The sequence below is a fragment of the Sesamum indicum genome, linkage group LG10 (assembly GCF_000512975.1).
Source record: "Sesamum indicum cultivar Zhongzhi No. 13 linkage group LG10, S_indicum_v1.0, whole genome shotgun sequence".
Taxonomy (NCBI): Eukaryota; Viridiplantae; Streptophyta; class Magnoliopsida; order Lamiales; family Pedaliaceae; genus Sesamum; species Sesamum indicum.
This window is the reverse complement of record NC_026154.1, coordinates 16900494-16923286: the sequence shown is the minus strand read 5'-3', so window position 1 is coordinate 16923286 and position 22793 is coordinate 16900494. Positions and strand designations below refer to the sequence as shown.

Here is a 22793-nt window from a genome sequence, read left to right as displayed (position 1 = left end):
CTTAATTGTATGTTTCTGCATTCCGGCAGCAGAAGCACATAATCCCAACCAGTTAACTGTCTGAATTAATTTCGAGTGTGTAAGTATTTGGAAATACTATACTAAATTAGAATTAGTAGTCCCTCTGCCTCCAACAAACAAACAATCAACTGATTTCAAGAAGATAGAAAAGAATTAAGACTAGCAACCTTCTTTCGTTTCTGTTATATTTCTATCGTCAATCAAGAAATGAATATATTCCAATATAATATAATGAAAATTAAAAACTGGGAGAGAGTAGAGTTACTACTACCACCACTACACTGGCAGCTGACTTGAGTTACAGGCGCGGGTAATTTAATAATGTAGTCTAATCTAGAGCGTTGGGACCTGCACAGGCTTTGAGCGTCGGACTCCAAATCCACTGCACCAAAAACTTCCTTCCCCTCCTCCCGTTCAAGTTGTATGTCCTCCCTCCACCGTCCCTCATCACCTCCCCTATATACCCTCCTCCACCCCCCGTCCCATACAACCCTTCACACAAATCCCCTATCTCCGTCGGCGCTGTCGGATCTTCTCCCGCGTACCACGCGTTCACCAGCGGATTCGACGACAGCTCCGCCAGCTCATGCCCTATTACACTTATCATCCCATCAACCCCTACATCACCGTTCGGTGGCCTCAGCGCTCCTGGCCCACCTCCTCCCATGTATCCCGGCACCGCAAATGGATACGCGCACACCTCCGGGCACTGTTTCCCTGAATTCCCCACCCAGGCATACGGCAATGTGTAACCCACCATCGATGCAAACGTGAAGTAGTGAAATCCGCACACTGCACGGCAGAAATCCTGTACGGTCACGTCGGTTGCGGTGAGCACTAGGTAGATTCCGTTCTTGTGGTCCACAGGGAAGGGCTTGGATTTGACGGCTGTAGCAATGACTTCCTGGATGGAGAGGCGGGTGAGGTGGGAACCATGGGAGTAGAGACGATCCGAGTACTCGCCGGCAATGAGGATGGAGCGTGAGATGTTGGCGCCGGTCTGATCTGTGTAGAGGGAGACGGTTTTCCACCACTCGGAGACGGATGGGGAGGGGGCGGCCCGGTGATTGAAGGTGGATATGGAGAGGAGGAAGTCTTTGATAAGGAGCTGCTGGGAGGGGGCCCATTTTCCGTACCAGATGAGGTAGATGTTGATCGGGGAGGAGAGAACGGGGCCCATGTGATAGCGGAGGTTGACTAGCTCCGATGAGCCCTCGAATTTCTTGGAGGCGGAGAGGGATCTGGGGGGAAGCTGAGGGTTAAATGTGTAGTTAGTAGCATAATCAGGAAGAGGGCGTAGTTTGAGAGGCTGTAGTGTAGCAGCTGATGTAGCATTATTATTATTATTATTGTGATTAGAGTCAATGATAGAGTGAGCTAGAAGAAGAAAAGAAGCAAAAATGATGAATACAAGATGAATGAACATGTTGAAGGGGTGGAGGAGGAGGAGGAGGAGGAGTGGGAGGTGGGGGTACTGAGAGAGAGAGTTATAGATAGATAGAGAGAGGGGTGTGGAATGGAGTGGAGTGGGAGTGTGGGGTAGTGCTGTTGTGTGGTACTATTAGTATTAGGTTTTTGGCTTTGGGAGGGAATTGGAAATGAAGAATCATGGACTGGCGACAGCTGCCATTGTTTATGTGATGATAGTCATAGTGGGCACTCTTGTTTCTTTTCTTTTTCTTTTTCTAATTTTGAAAATTTCACCGTCTTGCAAATCCTTACCCCCTTTCTCTCCAAGGAAATAACTGACTTTGGGGTAAGTAGGAAGATTATGTTTGCTCCACATATCAACCGGGAGGGGGAGGAAGTGGGAATGGGAATGCGAGGAGTTGCGATACAAATTCTTTTTGTATAGCATCGCATAGAATCTTCTATTTTGTCGGACTGCAGAGGGCAGAGAACAACTAAATGGTTGCTTTTCCTTAAAACTGGAACAAGAATAGATCTTGCAGTTCGTTGTCACTTATTAAGGTTTCATAGTCACTCCATTTTGAGTTTCTTAATGATATATAGCAGAGTTTTGCTCTAATCTAAGTCTGATTAAAAAAGTGGAGCCCCAAATCTCAATGATGACTGTAATAGTGGAAGTTGGACCCAGGGCGTGGGCTGTGTAATAAAGGTTTATTGCAATTTTGGTTCAGTATTTATAGTGGTCGATAATTTTTGTCTTTTAACTTTGAAGTTGGTAATTTTGGTTTTATTATTTTCAAATATTTGCGATTTGGTCCTTTAATTTATTTTATGACTATTATCATTATTTTAAGATTAATTCATAGGATCACTAAATTTTGACATAAATTTATAAATAATAAAACAAATTGCATAATGCATAATATGTATCTTGATATAAATATAAAATCAGAAATAGATAAAAATACTATAAGTGAATTACTTGTCAATTTAAAAAAGGTATAACACAATACAAATATATATTAAAATATAACATAAAGTTTATATGTGTCATATTAAATAATAATTTTAATTATAAAAAATATTATAATTTACTAAGTTGTTAATTAAGTTTTATTTTTGTATAAAAATTAAATATATAAATAAAAGTACCACAATTTATTATTATTCAAAATCAACTGTATGATATTGATTAATAATTATAATATATGGTCAATTTTGAATATAAAATTGATGAAGTATTGAATATGAAATTAAATATATAAAAAATAAAAAAATAGAAAAAACTGATAAACAAAGAGAATTGAGCTCGAGTCGAGCTCAAAATCGAGCCCGTTCGACTCGTCTGCCAACCCTATTTCCATGCACAGAAGGGCAACGACATTTCTTAATTGGGCAACGGCATATAGGGGAGTGGAGGCAGGGGGAGGGGGAAAGCGGTGGGGGTTGCGGTTTGGGGGGAGGGGGAGGCGAGACAGGGGTCGGGGTGGCGGTGATCAGGGAGGGGGGTAGGCAACAAGGTGGGGGTGGGTGTTTTTTTTAACATTTTTTTTTACCAATAAAATCTAAATTGGTGGATAGCAATTTAACCCCTGTGATATTGAAAATGAGTATATTATCTCCATATGAAAAAAAAATAGCAATTTACCCCCTGTACTTTTTAAAATAAAGCAATTTATTTCCTTATAGAAAGATAAATCGCTATTTATTTTTTCATAAGAGGGTAGTTTGTTCATTTGCGGTATCACAAGGGGGTTGCTTGCATTTTTCCCAAATCTGAACCCTTGATCTTTTTATAAATTTAAAATCCAACGATTAAGATTAATTGAATAAACCTAATGGCTCTGATATTAGTATTATTCCAATGGTCATTGAAATACAAAATAATATATATTAAGCAAGGAAGTAACAGTCATTTTATGAAAAAAAAATTTAATATCATTAGTTAGATTTAATAAAGAGAGACAATTAAGCTACGTTTAATAAAATGTAAAAGGTTTTTGCCTATTTTTAAAATAGAAGGGGGGTTTAGCGAATTTGTTAAAATATTGAGAATTTTATGCATTTTATCCTAAAATTTTTATCAAAGATGGGAGGGACAAAAGCATGAACTGTGTAGCTACTTTAGTGTCTGATAAAAGGCAAGCCATATAAAAGGAAATGGAGGCCCTACCAAATATCTAACTTCACCCATGATTTCTTTCTTTTATGTATTGTTCTGCATTTGGGGCCGGCAGATGCATAGATATTTAAATGGATTAATGACATCACATCTTGGGTAAATCATAAGTGAAATACTGTTAACAAACACACGATTCAGTTGGACATGCTAAAGGATGCTCAATCAACACGCCACCATATTCAAACTGCTCAATCTAATCTGTAGCTCAACTAGAGGATTGGATTGGATCGGGCTTCACTGCACACAACATAAAACTTTATCGGGACTTGAAAGATCAACACAAAACCACAAGTGCCAATAAGCCAACTTCCCGCCCTCACACTGCTAGGCTAAGGCTAATCTTAACGCGCTTGTTGATGTGGAGAGCCAACCTCACACTAAACAACTGGTAGTTGATGTTTGAGGAGAACGGTGGTGTCGAAAGGCTTCATGTGGTTGTTCAATGTTATTCTACTCCCAATTGATTCCATGATAAGGATCAGGACTATCATTTTGTTTAAGCCAAGGATATGAATCCAGGCTCCAGCAACCCTTGACATGGAAGTTCTACATGTTGAAATACTGAGTAACTCAAAATCTTACAAATAATTCTGCACTTGAGGCTTAAAAGAGAAATTTACTGCTTTTTTATACATCTTTCTGGCAATTAAGAAGTTATTTCGGTAACAAGAAAAAAAAAAACAGAAATCTAAAACGGAAGATATAACTAAATGACCACCAAAATAGTGCAATAACTCATTTTTCAGAAAAATGCTAATATACACTAAAAGCAAACAACTATATAATAAGCATACAAGTCTATTACCTAGATAAACTTTCCCGGTCACTTGTTTACGATGACACCTTCAGATGACAAACATACTACTGCTCCTGTAACATATTGGTTTTGATTTAGTCATCAACAAATAATTGAGTAAAGCATAACCAAACATCTATGTGGCTAATCTTTTACACAGTAAAATATATATATATATATATATATATATGTCGGAATCTATAGCAGGTAATATGTATACTTTTTGCAATGGAGACATTTAATATGGTGTACACACTATGATCAGTAGCTAGAACATAAATCATCCAGTACTCAATGCATTCACAAGTGTTGAAGAACCATCTCCTCATACCTTCACAGAGAAAATCTCTAGGAGGGCGTACCAAGTTCCAGTAACTCCTAGAAAAACACCCAAGGCAATGATGCCCACATCTGCACTAGCTCGTCTCCAGTTCATCTCATCCTTGAAGGCTAGATAGTGAAAGAGTGCAGGCAAAACGAAGCCCAGTACACAGCAGGTACTGCTTCCCACCAACGACAAGAAATCAGCAAAATTCGGGACAAACAACGCCACCAAACTCACTGCCAGCACAAGCATCCACCTCATCCACAAGCAGTACTTCCCATCCCAAAACCTCCTCTCAAACACTTCGTAAACTGGGTTCATCATCAACGGAAACGTAAAGAACAGATTTATACAGAGGCCCACCTGAACCAAGCTACTCAACAATCCTTTTCCCATGTTGGCCGTGATGATGTCCTTCGTGTTGTCACCGAATGCAAAGTACCCCAATGCCCCAAATCCCCCATACATGGCAGCAATAAAAATCATGGTCAAGCCTAGAATTTTCCCAAACTTGGACCTGTCTTTCATCTCGGATTCCAACGGCAGAGCCATCCCAACCCCCTCAAAGGAGTACACCGCCACACCCAATCCGTAAAAAAAGGTAGACAGAGTGCCAAAAGCCTCAACCAACGGCATTTGCTTGGCAAATACGAGGGCATCCTGAACCATCACCACCCCCATTGCACCTAAATCCACAATATCCGCGAATATGCTCAGAGGAGCTAAAAGGGTTAGCGATGGAATCGAATTCAAGCCCAACTGAAAGGGGAAACAACTCCAAATGTAAAGACTCTTGGCAGAAACCCCCCAAATTTTGGGGCTGGCAGCAGACAAGGTCAGGGGGGAGCTAAAAAGATTGGAGAGAGTGTTACCAATAAAAATGAGATAACCGACGCAGAAGCCAGCCTGGGAGAGAACAATCATTGAATCAACTGCAAATCTGCCAACAGAGCCACAAACAGCGAAGCCCAAATCACCGAAAGATGAGATCTTTGAGAAGGCACAGTGGGGGGAACCCTCAAGCTTCCTGCGGGCAGCAATTAGAAGCATCATGCCGCGGTAGGTGAGAGCAGCGACAAAGAAAATCATGATGAGGCTGGTTAGCCAGCCAGTACGCATGAATGTGTAGGGGAGGCCAAGGACGCCGGCGCCGACGATGGCAATGAAGACATTGGCGAAGGTTTTGGGTTGAGAAGAAAGGGAATGGGGATTGGCGTGGGAGGACAATAAGGGTGTGTCTTCTCTGGGGAAGGAGCGGAGCGAATTGGTGGATGACCCAGCTTCATTTTGTTTCTCGAACCCCATCGAATTGATGAATAAAAGCCGTGGGAATAGGATGATGAATTGATGAAACAAATAGATAGATCGTGGGATTATGAGGTGAAAATAACCCTATTCAAATTTAACAGGAAGGAAGGAATCCTGTATCTGTTGGTTTAATGAAGGTTGTTAATATTGAGTCATGGGTCTGCACATCCCAAGATGAGGAAAAAGTGGAGAATGATGGGGGGAGGGTATGAGATATTTTGACGGAAGATGAGATTTATTGTTCATTCATACGAACTACAAAGCAGAGGAGAATTTATATGCAATACGGAAACGTAAACTCGGAAATTTAGAGAAAAAGGAACTTAACTTTAGGCGTCGGTCCATGAAACCGGCATTGGCGTCTGGCTGGAACTTTCCGCGAACGGCCTCCACTCTGGACTCTGGTCAACCTTTTTGTCAATTAGGATAATTACTTTTTCTTCTCCTAAAATTTGATCTATCATTGTATAGCTTGCCAACACATTTGTTATTGTCACTCTAAAATATTTCCAAGTGATTTTAAGTAAATCGATGTCAAATGAGTTGAAAAATCTATAAATAACCAACTCTTAAATTTTTAGGCAGACTTGGGCAGGGCTCAGTACAGTTTATATATCTTAGTGAATATTTATTCAAATTTTCAACAGTTTGTTGCGGAGGACAGCTAACTCAAAGAGCTTTCTACTGGCGTATGTAACTCAGTAATTGATCTTATATCCAATTCTGTACAAGTGTATAAATAGAGGTCTTGTGCAAACTTCTGGTAACATCACACTTATTTCCATACTCACATTTTTCTACACTATTCTCTCTCGATTTTTAGGATATTTCAAGCTTATAATTTGCACTACACATATTACATTATTCTCACTTTATTTTAATATTTTCTTTCTTTTTATTCTTTAACTCGTTACTGACTTAAATATCGGAGTGCTAACCTCTATTTTGTAGGACTAGTCCTCTAATAATCTTATGATATTTTTAAAAACAATGAATTTTTAAAAATGGTGCAAGTATAATATTATTTTTTTTAGGAAATAGTATGATTTTGTATTTATAAAGGGGTATAATGTAATTGACTCTAAGATATACATACGTATATATATATACCTAGTTTGTTTGATGCCATCCATTTGGGTCACTAATTTGAGTCTTGCATATTCACAAATTAAAATTAGGGATAGATACATTTAATACAATTGTATATAAAATTTTCTGATTTAAAAAGTTATATAGAATATATTTGGGATTTGTTTTCGTCTAATAAATAGATTCCTTCATTTTTTAAGATTTATTGAGTTTGTAGATATTAACAAAAAAATTAAATAAAAAATCGATATTAAATTAATTAGGATAAAAATGAATTTTCATATGACTTTTTTGTAATATTAACAAATTCAGTAAGTTTTGACTTATAGAAGAATTTATGGGGTCTAATGCAATTTACCCTCCTATGATATTGAAAATGAGCAAATTATCCCCTATGAAAAATAAATAGCAATTCACCCCCTGTGTTTTAAAAAATGAAATAATTTACCTCCCTGCCTAAGGAGGTAAATTGCTTCGATTTTAAATATATAGGGAGGTAAATTGTTACATTTTAAAAAATACAGAGGGATAAATTAATATTCTATTTTTATTCGGGATTGTTTGTCTATTTTATGTAACACAGATAGGTAAATTACAATTTACCCGAAATTTATGTATTAAATAGAAGCAAATGTCAAATGTAGTAATAGAAGGTAGTCATGTAATGGCAAATAAAATAAACATTAAAAGCCTAAATAAGATCTGATGTGAGTTTTTAGTAAAACTGGTTAATGGTTATCAGTCATAGACTATCAAATTACATCCAAGGCTGTATGGAATGCAGAGTTTACCTTGAAGTTGACTGCATATGGATTTGTACAATCTGTTCATGATCACTGCTTGTTCGTGAAACCATCCTCCTCAGGTATTATGGCTCTAATTGTCTATGTGGATGACATTCTCATCACGGGTCCTTCTATTGATGATATTGCTCGGGTTAAATGCTATCTTCATGACTTATTCACCATTAAAGATTTGGGGGATGCAAGATACTTCCTTGGGCTTGAGATAGCTCGTAGCTCATCTGGTCTTTACATTGCTCAGACAAAATATACCTTGGATATCGTCAGGGACACTGGACTTCTTCATGCCAAACCTGCGTCAAGTCCTTTTCCTCCTGGACTAAAGTTGGCTGCAGCATCTGGTACTTTGTTTTCTAATCCTGGCTCTTATAGGAGACTTGTTGGACGGCTACTCTACTTGGGATTTTCTCGACCGGACATCTCCTACTCCGTCCAACAACTCAGTCAATACCTCAATCAACCTTGTGACTCACATTGGAAGGCGGCGTTACATGTGGTGCGCTATCTTAAGGGATGTCCCGCTAAAGGTCTCTATTTTCCAGCTGCTAGCTCGTTTAATCTTCGTGCTTTCTGTGATGCTGATTGGGCGTCGTGTTTGGATTCTAGGCGGTCTCTTACCGGGTACTGCGTATTCCTTGGGGATGCATTGGTGTCTTGGAAAACTAAGAAACAGTCGACTGTTTCTCGTTCTACTGCTGAGTCTGAATACAGGAGCTTGGCCTCGACGGTGTGTGAACTTCGATGGATTTCTTATATACTATCTGACTTCAATGTTCCTTATTCTCTGCCGGTTGAATTATTTTGTGACAATAAGGCCGCGTTGCACATCGTGGCGAACCCTGTCTTCCACGAACGTACTAAGCACATAGAGTTGGATTGCCACCTTGTACGCGACGCCTACAAGGATGGCTTTATTTCCCCCTCGTTTGTTCCTGGTGTTCTGCAGTTGGCAGATGTTTTTACAAAATCTCTACCTTTGAGATCCTTCTTGTCGCTTATTTCCAAGTTGGGCCTGGTTTCCTTCGATCCCAGTCCCACTTGTGGGGGGGCTATTGGAGTTAGTCATCACCTTCACCATCAATCTAAGTTCCAGCAGCAGCAGCAGCTTCAACACCTTGATGAGAATGAAGCAGACGTTGAAGAACTCTTGGATACAGGGTGAAGGACAAAGCGCATTATGAGAATGCGCTCTTTTTGTATTTTGCTGAGTTGCCTGCGTGGGTTGTTACATCATTTATTCTTGATTTCATTGGGCCACCTCATTGCCTAGGCTGTTAGTTTGTTACTTGGTAGTTAGCTGATGTGGCTTGTGTATATATATCTCTCTTCTTCATCTTCTTAGTCGTAACAGAAATTACAGAGATATTTTGCTGAAATGGAGTTCTACGTTCTCCCCCAATTCTTCTACTTTTTCTGTATTCGTTTTCTTTTGAATTCCAACAGTTACTAATGAAAGCTCGTTCCTCATAGAAACCAAGTTACCTAATTGCTTGGTTCCCTCCTGTTACACCTAAATTTATAAACAGGATGGCAGATGGGCACAATTGCCCGCTGTGATGTATTCTTCCTACAAACCAGAAAGTATGCAGCCATAAACAGTCCTAAACAAAAGGATTGTCATAAATTTTCTTTAAGGAGATTAACAAAAGTAGGACTTCTATCACTCTATTTGCTGCCGTATTTTCATGTGTATCTAGGCGATCATCAAATGTACCAATTGTTTCACCTGTATCATTTGTTTGGGATAATCACACTCCCCTCCGCTCAGGTTTGGTGTAATTATATGTAAACTCTGTGTAGTTTAGCAAATTACATCTAGCGCTCTCGATGTTTGCTTCCGTCTAACAATTAAGTCCACCCATTTGTTAAAATTCACTGAATTTGCTGATATTATAAAAAAAAAATTGAATAAAAATTTATATTTTTCTTTGATTGACTTAAAACTTTCTTATTGTAGGCCAAACATTTTTTTTGGACTAAACTACTCTTATAATGATGAAGATATACCTCATCACATGTATTAATGCGTGAAGACGTATGAGGATAATTTGGTTACAAAATAATTTAGTTGACCTAAATAAGTTAATTGGGCGTGAATATAGAATTTTTTTTTATTTTTTTTGTTAATATAAGCACTTCAGTGAATTTTGACTAACATAAGGACTTATTTGCTAGACCGAAACAAAACTCAGGGGTGCTAAATGTACTTTTTCAAACCACAAAAGGCATACGTATAATCATACCACACATCAGGAGAGGGGAGTATAATTATCCCTATATTATATTTGATGGGGGAATGTATTGGGTGATGACTTATCAATAGAAAATTAATTATTTGCTGAAACTAAATAACCAAAATATTGATGAAAAATATTGTGAATTGAGATGAAAAGATGACTTACCTAACGAGGAGCATATTCCATGATTTACGATCATTTAATTGAGACGAGTTGTGGGTTGTGATGGCGATGTAATTGATGATATAATATATGGTATGGGGAAAAAAAATGATAAAAAGCTAGGTATCATGGCGCGACGGGTACCAGGGTATTCCAAGTAGAGGGGAATATCTTGTGCTGATAGCTACATATTGGAATGGTGTGGGGATGCCATGTTCATTGTGATATCATGTCGTGATATTGCTACACACTAGGGTGGTGTGGGGATGTCACATTTGACGGGTGTCCTGTGTTGTATACTACTGAAAGAGATGTGGATGGCCGACAAAACCATTGAATGATGTACGCTAGTTCGGGTAAGCAAGGCCCTAAGAAAATAAATGATAATGTCAAATGTGATGTCGTAGAGTAATATATGATCATGGATATGTGTTATCTTATATCTGTTGTTATTATATGATGAATATTTACTGGTTGGTATAGTTGCATTATATTTTACTTGTTGCATATGTATCTATATATATAGACTAATTAGCTATACTTATTGAGTTGGCAGCTCACTCCTTGCCAGGTATTTTTTTTCTCAAGAAATAGATCATAGTAACCAGATGATCATTAGTATACAAGGGGCTCCTCAAAATGGACCCCCCTGCCACTTTCAAAGAAATCTTCCACTACTATATTATTATTCCGATATTCAAATTCTTGTTTACGAAATTCTCATTTTTTTTTTCACGATTTCTCGTTATAATTTGTCTTTATATTTATCTATTTTTAAATTCGGGACTAATTTAAGCATCGATGTGCTAACCTTTTATTTGCAAGTCATCTTTCTCAAGTGCTTTCATTCAATTAGTCTAAATCCAACATCAAAATTTAATAACTTTAGAATCATGCTAAAATCACACGCATCAAATATTATAATAAATGTCTCGTAAAATTACACTCCAATCTTTTATCCAACTACACTAAAATGCAGTCTCAAACTCAATTGGAATCTTTGATTTTTTATTTTAAAAATTAATAAAAATATATATAGTCGGAGAAAATGTCGTGGGTTTTGAATTTTGGGTACAAAACGGAATGCAAATATAAAACAATTTAAATAAATTAAAATTTAGAGAATGAGAGAATTGGTTATTATTATTATTATTTTAATTTGTGTGGGAGAGTGGGAGTGGGCCAATAATTTACTTCTCTAAAATGAAAGGCCCAAGCCCAAGAGGAGGCAATAAGTAATTAAAGGATTAGGGTTGCAGCCTGCATGATTTCCATTTTTTGGTTATAGACTAATGTAATGAACCTGCGGGTCTAAGCATGAAAACGTGGAGGCATTTGAGAGCCAGACAAAGCTGTTGATTCCCTCCCTCCCTCTCTCTCTCTCTCTCTCGGATACGTCAGTCCATTCCTAAAATGTTGGAACCAGGCCTAACAATACCAAACTGAACCGCCTTCAGTAGTCTTCAACACCAACATCAGGCACATTTGGTGCGTGTTTGCGATGATGAGTAATCGCAGAGGCAGAGTAGAGGAGTTTACAGCAGAGTACTACGGGGTGTGTGCGGCTGGTGGAATGCTGAGCGCTGGAGCCACCCATCTTGCCATCACCCCTCTCGACGTCTTGAAGGTCAACATGCAGGTTTTCCTCTTTATCATTTCACCCCAAATGGAAATTTTTGCAACAATTCTCATACCGCCTGCTCTGCCTTCTCTCTAATAAATATACGGACTCTGCAAATGGTAACTCAGCCTTTCTTTTTCCGAAATTCGTTCGCAGTACTTCCAAACCTGCACTTCATGCTTCAATTTCTCTCCTCATCACGTTACCTTCGTCCCAAAATGCCGATCATTTGGCTCTTTGCTGACGTATTCGGTCGCTATGTAACTTGAAACCGCAGAAACGGCCTTCGGAGATTTGGGAGTTTCTCCTCTACGCTTTTGTGCCAGTGCGTACAATTTCTCTGTCTTCTGATTTTGTTTCCAATATCCTTTAGGCATGTCTCAGCCTTCCCGTTGTCATTTGCTATTTAACTGATCGCATGCTCTAATTTTCTCTTATCGTTCACTTTGCCGCTGCACTTCTTTCTCTTAGGTATTCATTTTCTCGCCCCTTTTATCGGATGATACTATTTGTCCTTTAGTAACTCAGAAAAGATTTTCATTGTATACAAGTTCAAGTGAGGTTCCCAGTGCCACCCTGTTCCTCACGAAACAGGGAAAAATAAATAAATAAATAAACAAAGAAGATAGGGAAACAAACCTCCAAAGGCCCCACTGCCCTCATTACATTTTTTGAAAGATTGATACCTCTGGTAATATATGTACGTTTCAGGTGAATCCAGTTAAATATAGCGGCATACTATCAGGATTTAGTACTCTGTGCAGAGAAGAAGGCGCTTCTGCTCTTTGGAGGGGTTGGTCTGGCAAACTTTTTGGATATGGTGTACAAGGTGGATGTAGATTTGGTCTTTATGAATATTTCAAAAAGATATATGGCGATCAATTGGAAGATCAGAGCAAGGGTGTGATATTCTTCCTCAGCAGTGCATCTGCTCAAATATTTGCTGATGTTGCTCTTTGCCCATTTGAAGCTGTCAAAGTTCGAGTCCAAACCCAGTCAAGTTTTGCCAAGGGCTTGGTTGATGGATTTCCGAAACTTTATGCTAATGAAGGACTTTACGGGTAATTGAAGCACGCATAACAGCTGAGGTTAATTTAAATAGGATATCTCTCTTTTGACAATGCTGATATTCATGCACTTAAATTGGTTGCAGATTCTACAAGGGTCTTCTGCCACTTTGGGGTCGTAACTTGCCATGTAACGTTCTTAATTTAGTGAGCTACTTTATAATTGATTGCCTAGATATGCTTCTATTTGACGCTCTCCTACTTTGATTTGGAAGAATTTTCTGTGATGGTTTCAAATTGCATTTCTTGGAGAAACTGTATTGTTTAAGACTTTTATTCAATGTTGGTCTTTCAGCACTGTGACTCCTGGACCTCAATTCATCGCGTAAGAGTGCTACTTTCTTCATCAACAATTATGTGATGGTATATCCCTTTTAGGAATTCCTACCAATTAAGACCTCTTTCATGCACTTAGTACATGATGTTACCCCAACAATTAACTTTAGGGTATAACTAAAAGTTGTACTCAATACCCCATTTTAGCTCTGCCTTATAACTCCCTGCAATTCAAGTTAGAGAAAACTGTTGGATGTTGGACCACTTGCATTTTGCCTCTCCAGTTATATTGGCACTAAGACATTTCGTACTGTGTGTTCAGTGATAAATCTAGATACTGCCTCTTAGGTCAGTAGAAGAGCACCAAAGCATCCTAGTTTAAACCTTCCCAAACATATAATCTGCATTCCATGGATAACATTGTTGTTATAGTTAGGACTACTTTGGTAATCATGTTTTCTATGTACTTCATATAAATACGCATTTAGAGCAGAGTAATGGAAGAGATACATATCTTCACCAAATAATATCTTATGTTTGAGAATAATGATGCTAGTTGCGTAGACTCATCTCTTAATTTTTCTGTGTACTTAATTCCTAACTTGCCTGCTCCTTTCAGTTTCCATGGTTATGTTCACAACATTTGAGCATTCTGTGGAAATGATGTATCGCAAGATTATACAAAGAAAGAGGGAAGATTGCTCAAAAGCCCAGCAACTTGGTGTGACATGTTTAGCTGGCTATGCTGCTGGAGCTGTTGGTTCTGTAATCTCTAATCCTGCTGACAATATAGTTTCATCTCTTTACAATAAAAAGGCTGCAACTGTAATGCAGGTATTGGTTTTGGGATTAAGTCTAGTATACTTGTTCTGTATAGGTCCTAGTATACTTGTTTACATAGGAATAAAGGGGTATAAATTGTATTTTTGCAGGCTGTGAAAAACATTGGGCTGGCCAATTTGTTTACTAGAAGTCTTCCTGTCCGAATTGCAATTGTTGGTCCTGTTGTTACTCTGCAGTGGTTTTTCTATGACAGCATCAAAATGCTGAATGGACTGTAAGTGTGACTTTTTCAAGTGTTGATGCTTTTTGCTAGCAATCTTATGCTATCTTGCTATCTTACGGAAAAAATCAAAATAAAAGATGGTGGTTAATGATCTGAATGAGTTGTTTAAGAATGACACTCTTGTCTTCCACTCATGGAAACCACACATTCTCTAGTTTACATGACTAACACCTTCAGTTTTAATTTCCTGAATCTTGCCTTAATAAACAGTCTCTCTAGCACACATGGGCTGCGATGTCATACTGATTTGGTTTGGCTGTAGCTAAGTAACATGCAAGTTTTTTTAGTTGCCAGGGCCGTATCATTTGCAGTCCTCATTTTCTGCCCCTATGCATGGTTCTTCTGTATCAAATAAAACAAGTAATTGCATCATTGTGTTATTGGCGCTTGATATGGTAGATGCCCAAAAAGGCTATAGTTAAGCAGTTGTTGTAAAGGATGTGATGGTAGCCCTAGCGAACTAGGTATCGCATGAAAGATATCAGCCCAAAAAACAGGATCCATGCATGAAGTTTAAAACTGGAATGCAAACTACACAAGTGGGCATTGAAAAGAGGTGCTGTAAGTAAGTGACAAGGGCAAAATAAATTGTAGATTGGGTATAGCAGTAGGTCAACCCACAAAAATTCAGATATTTCTCGTGCATATTAGGATGTGTGATCCAAACATATACTTGGAGAAAGCAAGGACTTAAAACAGTTGTTCTGAAATTTAATTGTGTAATTTTTGGTTTGTGCCTGGACAAAATAACTCCCTTTTGCTTCTAGTTGATTAATGTTTGGACTATACAGGCCTACTAGTGGAGGGCTGAGAAGGCATCTGAAAGATGCTGAATTACTGGGCTATGAGGCAGCACCTTAGTCAAGCCAATATTTTGTGTGTGTATATGGGATATGCTATGCGGTGACTAATGATCCTTTAATCTCATTTCACTCGAAGATTCGTTTGGAGGCTGCCTATGTGGTGGTGTTTGTAGTTATTATTTTAGTATCCTTCACCAAAAAATTTAGCTGGTAATAAACTGACATTTCCGGAGTTGATGTTTTGTTCCTTGATTTGACGTGATAAAACTTGCAAGAGTTGTATGGTTTGAGAGCAGTTAGTTTTGGCAACCTGGGGAGATGATGGCTGAAGATAGCATTGCAGGAAAGGCAAGTTAGTGGGACCTTATTTTGGGTTGTATGTTGTGTTGATAAATGATACTATTTTGTAATGTAATTGTAAATAAAGTGCAAAATTGAAAGGCTTGGGAAGGAAGCTTGCATTAATTTGGTGCAGAGTTTTTATATATATTAAATAAATTGGTGCAGTGACGGCATGAGGGGGACTGGGGAGGAGGGTATGTATAGGTAAGTAAAAAATGAGTTGTAAAGAAGCAAGCCGTTGCAGCCACAAGAAAATACCGCCTTCAAAATATAGCTAGTATAGTAATCGTTTGGGTGTCTGACACTCCTCACCGGTGGTATGTGAGCTGAGCTCCACTCCTCCGCGAACAAACCAATTTAATATTAGTGATGATACTACTACTAGTATTCTTCCTAGTCAATTGTCTTTGTACATACCTACCCTCGGCCACGTACCGACTCATATGTTGTTCATTCGCACTTCACCTCTCACATATATATATATTTGGAGTGGGTCAAGATTGATTTGTGAATTTGATCCCTGACCCAGACCCTGGCTGCGGCTGCCTGCCTCTAATAATTAACTGAATACTTCTACTACCTCTTCCTGTAAAGACACCAGTTTAGTGCTAAAGTCAACACCATTGCATTCTCCCTTCCTTTTTCCTTCTACTCATTATCACATCACCTAAGGAAATATTTGTAACTAATAATGAAAAAGAAAAACAAAAAGTCTTGTCTGAATTGAAATGCTACAACAAATTTGTTTATCACATTAAATTAATTAATAAAAAAGAGAAGGGCGAATCAATCAGCTGTGATTTGGTATGATAATTAAAATATAGTATATAGAAGAAACAGCAACAGCAAGGAAACATCAAAGGAAAGCAGATGGAAGGAGGGAGGCAAGCTGCTGCTGGTCATCTCACCACTCTGTCGATCTTTTTCTAATAATTAAATATACTACTAATTAATTAAATTAATATATAGCCCTACCGACTGACACTTATCCACTTCAAGTTGATTAATGTTGCCTTCTTCTATTGAATATAAAATAAATATAAATTGATTAAAAGAAAACCAGAAGGTGCTGTAGTAAAGTAACAAAATTAATAATGATAAAATTATTTAAAAAAAAAAAGAAGAAGGAAGAGTCTTTTTGTTTATTTTAAAAAAAAGAAGAAGGAAGAGTCTTTTTGTTTATTTATTATTATGTGATGGAGAAGAGCAAGGAAAGAAGAGTCCAGTCCGGGAGTATGGAGAGTGGAGACTCTTTCTAACATCTGCTGATCGTCTTCCTCAATCGTGAACCCAACAAACAAACCCCCACCCCTTTAACAGAGACTATCTACCTCTCTTCTCTCTCTCTCTCTCTCTCTATATATATATATATATGTATGTATATATGTTCCTACACATATCTACGTATTTCTCGGACGCACATACTCATATACCTACAAACACCTTTGACTATGTCTCCTCCGGTTACTCTTTTTTTCTGGTAATGTTGTTGTTTTACTATAATCTCCAAAGATCCCATTTTCCCTTCCTCCTTAGATATCTCTCTTAAAAAGCTTTCTCTTTTCTTTTTATACATACATACATATATATATGTATGTATATATCCCCATTTATGATCTGCGTATGTATTTTTTCTTACTTCCTTTTTCAATTTTCTTTTCTCGATTCATAGTTGGATGTGTTCATGTTTCTTTCTTCTATTGTGTTGATTTGCTATGGTGTTATCGCCAGGTCTTTCATTGTGCATCCGATCTGATTTCACATGTTTTCTGTCACCTATCTCATTCTTTGTCTTTTCTCCCGTCTTTTTGTTCATTTATATTTTCCTTAGTAAGATTTTTCCCCTTAGGGACTCGGAAGAAAATGTTCATTGCTTGCATTTATTTTCTTGTAACTTCTGAATCCGGTTACGTTGTCAATTGGAGCTAATGGCACGAATCTTTCTTTCCTTCTGTAAATCCATATTTCAGATTTCTTTCATAGTTCGAATTGATGTCAACAATAACTGGATGCGGAAAAAGGCTGCTAAGCAATTGAGGCGAGCGTAGAGACAAGGGGAACGCTAGGTGTTTCATGGGCAATACATGCCGTGGATCATTTGGAGGCAAAACTTTTCAGGGCTACAACGAGCCCGAAGACCTGTCCAACTCCAAACGCAAAACTTCATCCGGCTGCTCCAATTCTTCTGATAGTTACTCTCCCACCAGCTTCACCTCCCAACACCTTGTTGCTCAGGAGTTCTCCAAAGACACCCAGTCAAACCACAAAAAGAACACAAATTTGTCACCCCTCATCAGTCCCATAAAAGATAGCATGAACCGCGGAACCACCAACCAACCTTACATTGTGTTGGGTCACAAGACTGCCAATATCCGAGATATTTACACACTTGGCCGTAAATTAGGGCAGGGCCAGTTTGGTACTACTTATTTGTGCACTGAGATCTCCACGGGCATTGAGTATGCTTGTAAATCTATATCAAAGAGGAAGTTGATTTCTAAAGAGGATGTCGAGGACGTTAGGAGGGAGATTCAGATAATGCACCATCTGGCTGGTCACAAGAATATAGTTACCATTAAAGGGGCGTATGAGGACTCTCTGTATGTTCACATTGTGATGGAGCTCTGTTCCGGAGGTGAATTGTTTGATCGTATTATACATAGGGGCCACTACAGTGAGCGAAAGGCAGCTGAGCTTACTAGGATCATTGTAGGAGTTGTTGAGGCATGCCATTCGCTTGGAGTTATGCATAGAGATCTTAAACCAGAGAATTTCTTGTTGGTCAACAAGGACAATGATTTCTCTCTTAAAGCTATTGACTTTGGACTGTCTGTTTTCTTCAAGCCAGGTGATGTTAAAGATACTTATTCTCTGGCAATATTCTTATGCTGCTGTTTGGTGTGTGTTGGACATTCGGAGGGGATGATCGCCTTATGGATGTAGGTTTAACTTCATTCATGATTTGCTTCTTCAGGTCAGATTTTTACAGATGTTGTTGGAAGCCCGTATTATGTCGCACCTGAGGTTCTTTTGAAGCATTATGGCCCAGAAGCAGATGTGTGGACAGCAGGGGTCATACTCTATATATTGCTGAGTGGCGTGCCTCCCTTTTGGGCTGGTAAGTTTATTTACTACGAAATGTACAGATTCATTTGCTGGTGCAGTCAACTGACAATTTCTGCTAATCTTCAGAAACCCAGCAGGGAATATTTGATGCTGTTTTGAAAGGACACATTGATTTTGATTCTGACCCATGGCCATTGATATCAGAAAGCGGGAAGGATCTTATCCGGAAGATGTTGTGCATGAGACCTTCAGAGCGTTTGACTGCTCATGAAGTATTATGTGTGTTTGCTGTTCTACTCTTTCTAGCTGCCACTTGTGTCTTTGATTTTGGATCGATGAGCATCACTTTCATTTCTCAATAATTTAGTCATTATAATATGATTGGTATGTAAAAAGTTTCTTTTGCATGTCCCTCAATACATTGGGACTGATTTTTCTATGCAACAGAATGAAAGTTCCATGGCAGCATGGTTTGCTGTGTGCTGAAATTTCTGCCCTGCAGATATATATCCACATATTTTAGAAGAGATATCATTTTTGTTGTTCTTTGCATGTCAGTAACATTATTGGTAGCTTTAATAGTGTGGATATATAGATGATGTTACTGAGATAGTGATTATATATCTGTTCAATCACATTGTATATTGGTTTTTTCTTGTGCTGCTGATCTAACTGTTTTGATCTTGTATCTCAAAAATATAAAGGTCATCCTTGGATATGTGAAAATGGGGTAGCCCCTGACAGAGCCCTGGATCCAGCTGTTCTTTCTCGTCTTAAACAATTTTCTGCAATGAACAAGTTGAAGAAGATGGCATTAAGGGTACGTAATAAGTACAAACATGAGCTTTATATTTTGCTTCAGATAATTTTGTAAACATTGAGTTTGTTGTCAGGTCAAGACATCGTTTTACCAAGTATAATGTCTTGGTTTACACATGACACAAATCATATGTAAATGTTGCTTCTCAGCAGCAGATACATGATTCAACACAAATTTTTGGAAATGAAAATTAAATGGTCTCCTATTTCTCCTCCAGGTAATAGCTGAAAGCTTGTCAGAAGAGGAGATTGCTGGTTTAAGAGAGATGTTTAAGGCCATGGACACTGATAATAGCGGAGCAATCACATTTGATGAACTCAAAGCTGGTTTAAGAAAATATGGATCCACCTTAAAGGATACAGAAATACGTGATCTTATGGATGCGGTATAGCATCTTTTTTCTCAATAGGTTATTCTTGGCTTTGGCATTTTGTTTAGTGCTTCAGTTATATGTCTTCTTAAACCACTTATTGCACATGCAATTGAGGATAAAGACACTTAGTTTTTCTGTTCATTTGTTTATAATGATTATTTGCATACCAGTTCACATACCAGTTCAGAGTCTACACAGAATGCTATTCTCATCTTCAATAATCTATAAATGTTAGTGATGCTCAGCTGTCCGTAGCTAATCAGAGTTTTCACCTGAGATGTGTATCTGCAATTTTGGTTTTATCCTCCACATCTATCAATCAATGCCTACTAATCATCAGAAAGGATTCTTCTTGTGGTTTCTGTGCTTTGGTCTTGGAGATTTATAGTCAATTGTAGTCGCTGAATCATCGCATTGTTGCAGGCTGATGTAGACAATAGTGGAACCATTGACTATGGTGAGTTTATAGCAGCAACAATTCACTTGAATAAACTAGAACGTGAGGAACATCTTTGGGCAGCATTCCAGTATTTTGACAAGGATGGAAGTGGCTATATTACAGTCGATGAACTTCAACAGGCTTGTGTAGAACATGGCATGACAGATGTTTTGCTTGAAGATATTATCAAGGAAGTTGATCAAGATAATGTAAGTCATTCTGCATATTGATGTATCTTGTAAATTGACTTTTGTGGTTGCTAAATATTGGCACGAATATTCAACAATGCAAGTCCGGCATCACGTTCAACCTGGGTGCCAAACGTTGATGTACTTCTTTTATTGTTCTTCTGAATGAAATTCTAGGAACCAAAGGAAATTCCAAAACCAAATTCTCAATAATACGCACAAATGTTAGCTGATGTTTTGTGTGAAATTTCAACTGACCATTACGCTTACTGATTGAAACAAGTTGCTTATTATCACACGAAAAATTCTTATTCTGAACATATTTCAGTATATGGCACTATCTTCCACGTCTTGCCTGACTACAGAAAGTCCTTTTTACTTTATAGATTATGTCCAAGCTTGATATGATTAATGACTTTAACTGATTTTCATAGTTTATCCTATCACAACTCCAAAAGATATTATTCGTGAAGGTACTGATACAGGTATTTGCAGTAAGCCCATGATTTATTTAACTTACATTGTAGAAAGTGTGATAAATTGACCTACTTTATCTCATTTATGTACTTTTGAAAAATCTTGGCCTTTGAGTTTTGCAAGATGAAAAATATACAGGTAATTTATTGCTTACTTCTATCAAATATGTTTTTTAGGATGGTAGGATTGACTACGGGGAATTTGTTGCTATGATGACAAAAGGGAATGCTGGCATTGGAAGGCGAACAATGCGAAACAGCTTGAATATGAGCATGAAAGATGGTCCAGGAGCTCTTTGATTTTCAATTCAACATGTGACTGGTAGTTAGCCAGTTTTGCTATTTTTCTGCTTTTCTAGTTTTGTTATAACTGCGAAAGCATTTCTAAGTGTATGTCCATATCCTTCATAAACTGTACAAATATTGAGGATGCATATGAGAATAATGTGGAGCATTGCTAAACATCCCATTCTGTTTGAAGGCTCATCTGATTGTTCAGTTTTTCAACTTTTGACTTGCATCCTTGTGGGTTCATATCAAAGGAATGGAATAGAGTATTGAGCCGTAGCGGCTGTTTCATGTGAGCTGAGATTATCCCGCAACTAAAATTCAGAACTTCATGATGGAAAATACAACTTTTAATTCACAGTTTATCAATTGTTTGACTTGCATGGTTTTGGATTTATGTGGAGGGGAAATAAAGAACATGTTAACCGGTTTGAGATTATTGTATATTAGAAAAAGGCATTTTTTTATGTTTGCCTCAGTTTACTGCTAGAAGACTCCTCTACTTTTTGTGGTTTGGAAATATAACCATGATATCCTGTGTCTTATATAGAACTCCCTTAAATTTCGGTACTACTGTTGGCCCCTGAAATGATTTCTGTTTTTGTAGATTCGCGATTAACTGGGTAAAACATTGCCTCATATGTTAATATTTTTTCCCTTGTGCTTATACTTCCATTTAGTATTAGCTAAGCAGTATATAAGAATGTAGTCGTATGCATATTCACTTTTAAGAGCATCATTCATGATAATTTCCATGTGCATATTTTGTCAATCAGCATATGCAACCTGCTTGTATTGATGTGTGTCAGAGTTCATGTACTTTTGCATCCAAAATCAGAATCACTATGGTTTGAATGGTGATTGTTTCTGATACTGCATGAGATGGAAGGATAACTAGTACAAACCTAGTTGCTTCAACCACATCCAGTTCGATATTATAGTAATAATACCAAGGAATTCTGAATCAATCAACCACAGAGAACAAGTATTATAATTCTTTCATGGGCATAGCGAAACTAAAAGGAGTTGCTTCCAAATGCATAACAATGTAATAAATATTACATAAATATTCTATCCTTTTGTTCTGTTTATTTAAGTTTGTGGTTTTTAGTATCATGTTTATGTGGGAAAAGGGACACCCTTACTGACCTACGTGGATCATTTCAATCATGAAGCTTTTAAAGTCGCAATGGTCCTCTTAAATATAGATGACTTATGCTGTGTGCAGGAAGGATGGTTGAGGAGATTCGGCAAATAGTATGTTGGGTCAAATGTTCAGATGCTTTCTAAAGTTGACATTTGCTTCCTCACTAACCTGGCGATTCAGAACAGAGAACAGTATTAAGTTACTGGAGTTGTGTTGCTGTAACCAAAGAGGTCGTTGTAAATATTTTGAATGTACTAACGGAAATAAGAATATTGTAATTCTTTGAACTTGGAGGGTGAATAGTTGCAGCCGTGACGCTAGTACACTATCGTGCTATGTTTATTTGTTATACTTCTTCCAGCCCTCATGCTTATTATTCAAGGAAAAAATATTTAGATATCTTCCTAGTTCTTGCTTTTTCTGTTTTTCTTTCTTAGATCTTCCATTATCAGTTCAATGAAGATAGTTAATCTTGAGTTAAGATAATA

General features: G+C 37.8%; 5 protein-coding genes across 9 annotated transcripts; 3 read left to right on the top strand and 2 right to left on the bottom strand.

Annotated features, from left to right (window-relative positions):
• Positions 175-1659, bottom strand: LOC105172995 (protein EXORDIUM-like 5). Its single transcript, XM_011094628.2, has one exon. The coding sequence runs from the start codon at positions 1445-1447 to the stop codon at positions 350-352; it is 1098 nt and encodes a 365-aa protein (XP_011092930.1). The 5' UTR covers positions 1448-1659; the 3' UTR covers positions 175-349.
• Positions 3710-6322, bottom strand: LOC105172994 (amino acid transporter ANTL1-like). 4 transcript variants are annotated; one of them, XR_848689.2, is made up of 3 exons: positions 4741-6321; positions 4419-4483; positions 3710-4159 (listed from the first exon to the last, which is right to left on the bottom strand). XR_848689.2 is itself a non-coding variant. In XM_020697305.1 (3 exons), the coding sequence occupies exons 1-3, from the start codon at positions 6037-6039 to the stop codon at positions 4475-4477; spliced, it is 1122 nt and encodes a 373-aa protein (XP_020552964.1). In that variant the 5' UTR covers positions 6040-6322; the 3' UTR covers positions 4321-4474. The 4 variants fall into 4 exon arrangements, 2 of the variants coding, with proteins under 2 accessions (XP_020552964.1, XP_020552963.1); XR_848690.2 differs by having other exon boundaries at positions 3710-3850; XM_020697305.1 differs by lacking the exon at positions 3710-4159 and having other exon boundaries at positions 4321-4483; positions 4741-5420; positions 5607-6322.
• LOC110012719 (uncharacterized mitochondrial protein AtMg00810-like) lies at positions 7763-9096 on the top strand. Its single transcript, XM_020697427.1, has 2 exons — positions 7763-7784; positions 7874-9096. The coding sequence occupies exons 1-2, from the start codon at positions 7763-7765 to the stop codon at positions 9094-9096; spliced, it is 1245 nt and encodes a 414-aa protein (XP_020553086.1).
• LOC105172993 (mitochondrial phosphate carrier protein 1, mitochondrial) lies at positions 11613-15616 on the top strand. The gene is made up of 6 exons (XM_011094624.2): positions 11613-11972; positions 12666-13015; positions 13108-13151; positions 13917-14131; positions 14230-14354; positions 15155-15616. Exons 1-6 carry the CDS (start codon positions 11835-11837, stop codon positions 15222-15224), a joined length of 942 nt encoding a protein of 313 aa, XP_011092926.1. The 5' UTR covers positions 11613-11834; the 3' UTR covers positions 15225-15616.
• Positions 16701-22704, top strand: LOC105172992 (calcium-dependent protein kinase 4). 2 transcript variants are annotated; one of them, XM_011094622.2, is made up of 9 exons: positions 16701-16988; positions 17479-18356; positions 18483-18626; positions 18701-18853; positions 19279-19394; positions 19612-19779; positions 20191-20415; positions 21048-21192; positions 22387-22704. In XM_011094622.2, the coding sequence occupies exons 2-8, from the start codon at positions 17582-17584 to the stop codon at positions 21168-21170; spliced, it is 1704 nt and encodes a 567-aa protein (XP_011092924.1). In that variant the 5' UTR covers positions 16701-16988; positions 17479-17581; the 3' UTR covers positions 21171-21192; positions 22387-22704. The 2 variants fall into 2 exon arrangements, with proteins under 2 accessions (XP_011092924.1, XP_011092925.1); XM_011094623.2 differs by lacking the exon at positions 16701-16988 and adding an exon at positions 17017-17129.

Coding starts and splice junctions, on each gene's coding strand:
- LOC105172995 (XM_011094628.2), bottom strand. CDS start 1,447: ATGTTCATTCATCTTGTATTCATCATTTTTGCTTCTTTTCTTCTTCTA.
- LOC105172994 (XM_020697304.1), bottom strand. CDS start 6,039: ATGGGGTTCGAGAAACAAAATGAAGCTGGGTCATCCACCAATTCGCTC.
- LOC110012719 (XM_020697427.1), top strand. CDS start 7,763: ATGTCAAATGTAGTAATAGAAG. Junction 7,785..7,873: donor GTCAAATGTAGTAATAGAAG/GTAGTCATGTAA, acceptor AATGGTTATCAG/TCATAGACTATCAAATTACA.
- LOC105172993 (XM_011094624.2), top strand. CDS start 11,835: ATGATGAGTAATCGCAGAGGCAGAGTAGAGGAGTTTACAGCAGAGTAC. Junction 14,132..14,229: donor AGGCTGCAACTGTAATGCAG/GTATTGGTTTTG, acceptor GTATTTTTGCAG/GCTGTGAAAAACATTGGGCT. Junction 14,355..15,154: donor ATCAAAATGCTGAATGGACT/GTAAGTGTGACT, acceptor TGGACTATACAG/GCCTACTAGTGGAGGGCTGA.
- LOC105172992 (XM_011094622.2), top strand. CDS start 17,582: ATGGGCAATACATGCCGTGGATCATTTGGAGGCAAAACTTTTCAGGGC. Junction 18,627..18,700: donor CGTGCCTCCCTTTTGGGCTG/GTAAGTTTATTT, acceptor GCTAATCTTCAG/AAACCCAGCAGGGAATATTT. Junction 18,854..19,278: donor GACTGCTCATGAAGTATTAT/GTGTGTTTGCTG, acceptor AAAAATATAAAG/GTCATCCTTGGATATGTGAA.